Raw genomic sequence first — 7,509 nt, 5'->3', positions numbered from 1 at the left:
AAAATAAAATAAAATAAAATAAAAAATTAACTTGAATATCACCTTTTTGGCCTCATCTAGGTATCTTTTAAATCTTGAATGATTATAGTATGATAACCAACTAAAAGCAAGTTAAATTAAAAATCATTAAAACTAATCCATCCAAAAACACAGTATAAAATTAAAATGATCAATTTAATTTTTTTATTAAGTTTGATTAAATTCAAAATTTAGAAAAACAAAAAAAAAATTAGTTCAGTTGGATTTTTTAATCCAGGTCGCATGAACAAATTGATCGAAAGCGTTTCCAAGGCGTGGTTTTGTAATTGTAATTGTACTAATTTGATTATGTTGGATCCAATTCACGGGTTTCTAGGCTCTAAGAGTAATAAAATGACCAAAGGCCATTAAGAATGAACATTATGTTGGGAAAATCATGAGATGATCCTTTCTTATGTAATTGTGGATAGAAAAACAAAGTTTTAAGATTGAAATTGAACTAACGAGGAAAGAATAGTTAACATATTTTACAACTTTTTTGGATTATTTTGTTGGAAACTATCCTAAATGAAAAGTTATTATGTTTGCAAAAACATAGGACAAAGTTCTTCTAATGTTGAATATCGGAACAGAGTGTTGTCCATTAATACTCAAATTTATGAGTTCCTGATAGACATAACACTGTTCACAGACTTGGACATGGATTGCACAGTACATTCTGCCATTGGACATGAATTTATCGGTACTTCTAATAATTTGGATTTGAAAATTACAGATATTTTGATTGTCTTATTGGCGTCTGTGGAGGTTTTCTGCCCATGGTATAGTTATCGAGGACACTGGGAATTTGGGAACTGAAGGGCTATGACACGGGGACGTGGTGTGGAGCATAGTTGTCTTGATACAATGGTCTCGAAGCTATTGGTGATGAATTGGCGAGCCGCGGCCATGCCAAACCACCCAAGTAGCAAGATATAAATTTCTGACATCGTGTTACATCCAGAAAGAAGATCCAGAGATAGTTGGATATCAATTCGCAGGTTTCATTTGTCGTGTCGTATCATGCCGTGTCGTGTCGGGAGGCTTCTGCTTCCATAGTGGGCTCCACCCATTGATTGCCACAAGGGAACACTGCTTTGCTCCAAGGTTTATTCATGAATTTGTTGTGTTGTTCACAATGCCACTTCTTATTCCATTACTAATTAGGGTTATTTGCAGATGTCATCAGTGCATCTATTGATTTGCCTTGTTCTTTCACATTGCTTGCAGATACTTTGGGCTGGATCATGCCAGTTTAGTTGTAGCGTAATCAAACCTTCTGACACTACACCCAGATTAATAAATTTGTTCTGCTGTTCATTTTTTGAGGAAAATACAATGCCCTGCCCATAAATGTTCGAAGGTTGGCAACATTTGCCATGATAGTGATTTATTTCAGAGATTTGAGACCATTTGGCATATATTGGCGGAAAGTGTTCCCATGCTTACCGCCTGCTATATGCTTCTTACAACAACATCACAAACCTTTGTGTCCGCCTGAACTGAGAACATTGAACGGTTTCTTCGTTAAGAGGAATAAGAAAGCAAAAAATGAAACATCACTACTCGCTGCTCCGCAAGTCATCACTTGGTTAACTCTTGACTATTGTCCACCTACAATGTTAGCCAAATCTGCATCTTTCCCTCGCAGTAACATCTTTACAAATTAAAAGTGAGGGGACGGCTGCCGGCACTTCAAAAATAGGACCTCACAACAACATTGGTGTTTTATCTAAATCAAAAGGAGCATGCCTGAGATGACCACCACCCTACCCACTGACCTTATCACTCACCACTATGTGATACAAACAAGGATTCATCCCAACACAAAATTATAAAACATATACACCCTCTTGGTCCCATGTAACATCAACCAGCAAGTGGGATACCAACCACCATCATAAAACCTTTTAATAGTTACTGCCACTTGTTCAACTCCGTTGGTTGTCAAGCTGGCAGCTGAAGCTTTGCATTGTTTTTCCAGCTGGAAGAAGAGAAGAAAGAAGAATAATTAGTCATGTGCTCCACAGCGACAGAGAGAATTTGGAGAAGAATCATTCTTAGCAGGAATAGCTTCAAACCTGATGAAGTAGTAGTAGAAGAAGTCTGCATAGAGGGCTGTCTGGACAAGACCAGAAACGCAAGCTGCAAAATAGACAAAAGGATATGGATGGCAGAATACATCCACAATCATCAAGGACAAAGTTAACTCACATATTCTAATGATTTCTCATAGAAACTTACCAATCCATCGAGTAAAATGTGGGTCTATGAAATAGCGGTAAATCCAATTGAAGATGTACAAAGCACGATACGCCCTGCAGGTTGAAAATATTTAGGTGAGCACATTGCAACGTTGACCCAAATTACAAAGACATGAATATGCACACATCAGTTATAAAAAAAAAAAAATCATGGCCCAGGTATATTCGGAAAGAAACATGTGTTAGAAGTTCAATTCCATTGGTGACAATGTCTTTATTAGTGCATTCCCTTCTTCCTTCCCTGCTCAGATATCAGTGTCTGCAGCAATCAGGTAGGACTGCTCAGTGGAAAAGGCCAAGTTCAGTTCCCCAGGTGATGATTCATTTTCAACTAGGCTTTTTACTTCAACTCAGACATGCCTTGATTCTAAACCAGGAGCCTACATGATTTCTCTGAACCAGAAAGTAGCCAAGACATCTAAACATAGCAAATTCCATTAAAAGATCAAGAAAATGAGAAAAGAAAATAAGATTACATTATTTTAAGAGGATTAAGTTTTTTAACCACATTCTATTCCTGATTTCAGAAGGGGTGATTAACATCGTTTAAATTCTCTGATATATGAAAGACAACTTAACTAAATGATCATCCACAGAGTAGGGCTGTGAGAGCATCAAGACAACTAAGGGGCAGAAAACTGTTTCTAAACGAAAAATATGCCAATGACGAGGCAGATTCAATCAGCACTTGAGATATATGAAAGACAGCTTAACTAAATGATCATCCACAGAGTAGGGCTGTGACAGCATCAAGACAGCTAAGGGGAAGAAAACTGTTTCTAAAAGAAAAATATGCCAATGAAGAGGCAGATTCAATCAGCACTTGACTATTCAAAATGCTTGGAGAATTCCTCCGCATGCAAAAGTTCTATATTAGTGCGCTTTCAGTTAAAATTTCCTTGCAAAATAAACTGGAGGAAGAAATATGCAAGGACTTCAAACATGCATCTCATTTTCCAAAATATAATCAAGTCCCAGGGAGAGAGAGAGAAAAAATACTCGGACCAGTAATAAATAAGGACAAAAAAGTGTGTCGTTTATGTGGTAAGGGTATTAACATGTGTATGTGCAAGTGTTCTTGCAAATGCCAAACCCGAATAGCCAGAACATGTTACTATTAAACCATTAACAAAAGACATCAGTGTGTCCAAAAAATAAGTAAGCAAATCTTAACCTTCAAAATACTCTTTTCCATGGTTGATTAGCAACAATAATAAGCAACAAGATTAGTACTACAAAAGTCTGAAAATACAAGACAAGATTATCACTCAAAGTACTAATATTTGTATTCCATGGATTTCAGGTGCCAAACAATAGGAAAGTCTTACGAAACATAACAGTGACATCAAGTTCTAAGAGAACAGAATTCTGTTCAACATGTAACGGACACAAAATTAATATTTAATATCTTGCAAAAAGTATTGGTTGAGGGCACTGCTGGTTTACTGAAAATCATAAATGACATACCCAAGAAAGAAAACATATTGCCCTGTCAAGTTATCTACATTCCCACTTCTTTGAAGCAATACTAACTGGGGAAGAATTGCTACTGCCTCCAAGTATATTGAAAACGCCCACAAGACCTGCAAGGCTGCAACAAGTTAATAAAAAGAAAAGCAGATGGTACTTGTGGTTTTAGGATTCACAGGTATATGCAGCACAGAACATTGTGAAAAATTGGACAAGAAGAAGTTTTTCTCTCTCTTCTCAGAGAGCCAAAACTTAATGGTTAAGACTGCACATACACCTTCAACCCTGACTTACACATAATGTACACAGTACTTCTATAAGAAGAGCAAACATCACATGAAACTACAGGCAGAATTTTATACTAATCAAATTCAAGTCTTAGAACAGGAATCATTGGACTGATGCACTTGATTCCTGCATTAGAAACAGTTTAGATATACATCTAGAGGAACGAGATAAAATGAAAATATCAAGAGAAAAAACAATTAATGTTTCTAATAGATTGAGCTGAAACATAAAAAGATTAGCAGAGAAAGAGAGACACTGTCCTCACTAACATAAAAAGACATTACCAATTACCAAGGAATTATTGTTAAAAGGTTAGCATTCACCAGAACAGAAACAGGTAATGACCAATATGACCATAATGGATTCATAGAATAAGCCTCGTTACTTTGAACTGCCTAATCTCTCCAGAATACTTAAGGATGTTTCACCATAAGCATCCAAGTCCTTCCCAAACCACCGACGTCATGCACTTAACCACACTTAAACTGAAAGGCTAACATGAATTATGTTCAGCTTGCGTTCAAGAGGTAAAGGCAAACAAAACTTTTTCCAACCTCTACTGATGATTACTGAACCTCTATCCTGCACCAGCGCTCCCTGATATTATCTATTAAAACCCTCCATAGAAAAACAAATGCCGATTAATAAACTGAGCTTATTAAGAATTGGAAAGGAGCTAAACTTTTCCATCCTCTAGAATACCCTCTGGCTCGATAAGACTCCACCGACAAAAGTGGTAGAACCACATCAAATGGCTTAAGAGTCAACTGTTCCAACCAACTCCCAGAGAAATGCAAACTCCACAGTATAGGCTAAAAGTAGAGTAATACAGAAAGAAGATCGCAAGGCAACCAGTCTACAAGCGTACCACGGGTAGGTTAGTTTTCAGGCACTCCTTTACAATAGCAATAATAATGAGCACAGCACACATCCACTAAGTTAAGAATCTATCCCTACAAGACTAGTATCATGCAATATGTGAGATTCTCGGTTGCAGCTAAAATGCAAAGGGATCCAAGGGCATCAAGTGTTTTACCACTACCCGAAATCAACAGAAGCAAATGCATTGGCAAAACAAGGCATGTAACTATTCTCCTAATTATCCCTCCATACAACAACTCCGAATCAAGTTTTATTAAGAATACTTAACCTCTTGGAATGCGAACTTCTCGTGGAGGAGAAGAGCCAAAAGAAAGCTTGCAAGGAGGAGGAAATAATGGCGAAAGGTATCAAGTTGTTTATCGTAAGAACGCCTGACAAGAGGGTGGTTCCTCATGCACCAGACGATAGCGAGGGAGCTGGCAATAAACACCAGTTTCATAACAGTATTGTAAACTGAAATGAAGTCGGTGAAGAGATCCAGATAGCGCGTCAAAAACACCAGCGCGTACAGCTCCTGCGTCTTAAGCGAAATCCCTAGGGAGGAAAACAAAAATCAGTAGCGTGAAATGAAATGCGGTAAGCGTTGAATATAGGTAGGTAGGTGGGTGGGTGGGTAACCAGAGCAAGATTTGGTCGCGTAGATTTTGAGGAGGAGAATTAGAATGCTAATCAGGTGCGTCATGTCACCCAGGAATCTGAAGATATTCATCCCCAATCAACAAAATCAATACTAATTTTATTTTATTTTTAGAGAGAAGTTTAATCAGTTTCAAGGATTTTCTTTGTTATGGCTCTGTGGATCGTGTGGGAGACGGAGAAGAAGTGAGGACGCGGAACTTAGGGACAGGGTTTGCCTCCACGCTTTGGGAGTTTTTTTTGAAGTGGGTTTTTCTTCTCTTTTTTTTTTAATTAATGCGTGGACTCCAGGTTTTTTGACACTGATGCAACAGCTTAAAATAATGCGAGCTTTACTTTTTTAAATTAAATAAAAAAATTGTTTTTTTATTATTATAAGGCAAATTTGTCTGCTCGGACTTGGGAACTACGGATTTTATTGAATTGTTTATATCAATTTATTCATGTTTTGAGTTGATATTTAAAAATTAATTTAAAAAAATAAAAAGATATACATTTTAAATATATATTAAAATAAAATATATATTACAATAAAACATATATCTTATTTTTCAGCATAATTATTAAATTCAAACCGGCTCGATGAATTAACCTAATAATTAGACTAGTTTAAATAAAGTAAAATAACAATAAAAACTTGATGATTAGATTGATTTTAATAAAGTCAAAGACTAACAAAAATAAAAAAGGATTAATCATGATTTAACCGTTACTCCAGTAACTTAGTAAAAACCCAGTAAAGATTTTTTTTAATATGTTTTTTCTTCTAATTAGAGATTTTTTTATATTTTATTATATAAATACTAGAAAAATATTTTATTTTTTCAATGTGAGATTTGAAAACCTTTAATATATATACTTTATCTTCACAATAAAAAAATTATTTTTTAAATATAATATTTGAAACTATTTAATATATATATTATATGTTCACTATAAAAAAAATTGTGTTCATTTAATATTGGATAAAAATAACTTTATTAATTTAAATATTTTAATTTAAAAGAATAACATGGTATCTTTTTAAGAATAAAAAAAATTTTGAAATAATTTTTTAAATTTTATTATTTACAACATTAATAATTTATATTCACATGAATTGTTTCTTAGTATCTTCATATAAAATATTAAAATCTAAAAATATTTTTGTAATTTTTTCAAGTTAATTTGAGTTGACCCGAATTAACCTGTATAACTCAAGACCTGATTTAGTGGCAGGGTCAACCCGTAATCAAGTTTGATAATTATGCTCTTCAGTACTGAATTAACATCAAACTTAAATAAATATCTTTTACAATAATCAAACAATTTATGATAAATATTGAAAATAATTCAAAAACTATGTTTGCAAATACTTCACCAATATGCTATAGTTTGGTGCATTTTTTAACATAGTTTTGTCCTTTTTTATATATAGTAAAAGAACAAGGGAGCATAAATAATTAAAATATATTTGAGAGTGTAGTGAGAATTATATTTTTTAAAATTAAAAATAATTAATTAATTTTTTATGTTTTTAAATTATTTTAATGTATTATTATCAAGAATCATTTTAAAAATTATATTTTTTATTTTAATACATTTCTAAATAAAAAATATTTTATATCACAACATAAAAAAATAATGGTTTTCACACCATTCTTTCATCCTGATTATGGATAAATCAATTCTTAAATGGTTAGAAACACAAAAAAAAAAAATTAAAAAAATAGATAATAAAAATAACATCTTGAGAAAATCTCAATTATCAAAGCTATACAAATGATTTTATGTTTAATTTCAAATGATTTTTTTATTAATACTAATAAAGAGGTGATTTTCTTATTTTTCAATGCACATAAACATGCGTGCCTTATTTTTTTCTTAATTTTATTTTTAATTATTTGATGGTGTATTTTAGCTCATCCGAGGCAAGGTTTTTTTTTCCTTAAAAGCATTATTTAAAATAAAA

The 7,509-nt window shown here is 33.4% G+C and overlaps 1 protein-coding gene across 1 annotated transcript; it reads right to left on the bottom strand.

Annotated features, from left to right (window-relative positions):
* Positions 1 to 1,558: 1,558 nt before the first annotated feature.
* ERD2 (ER lumen protein retaining receptor family protein) lies at positions 1,559 to 5,854 on the bottom strand. The gene is made up of 6 exons (XM_011041083.1): positions 5,541 to 5,854; positions 5,191 to 5,456; positions 3,750 to 3,865; positions 2,263 to 2,336; positions 2,100 to 2,163; positions 1,559 to 2,002 (listed from the first exon to the last, which is right to left on the bottom strand). Exons 1-6 carry the CDS (start codon positions 5,629 to 5,631, stop codon positions 1,966 to 1,968), a joined length of 648 nt encoding a protein of 215 aa, XP_011039385.1. The 5' UTR covers positions 5,632 to 5,854; the 3' UTR covers positions 1,559 to 1,965.
* Positions 5,855 to 7,509: the final 1,655 nt, after the last annotated feature.

Source organism: Populus euphratica, unplaced genomic scaffold (genome assembly GCF_000495115.2).
Source record: "Populus euphratica unplaced genomic scaffold, PopEup_1.0 scaffold56.1, whole genome shotgun sequence".
Classification (NCBI taxonomy): Eukaryota; Viridiplantae; Streptophyta; class Magnoliopsida; order Malpighiales; family Salicaceae; genus Populus; species Populus euphratica.
Note: the sequence above shows the minus strand (reverse complement) of the source record. Positions and strands in the feature narration are given on the sequence as shown.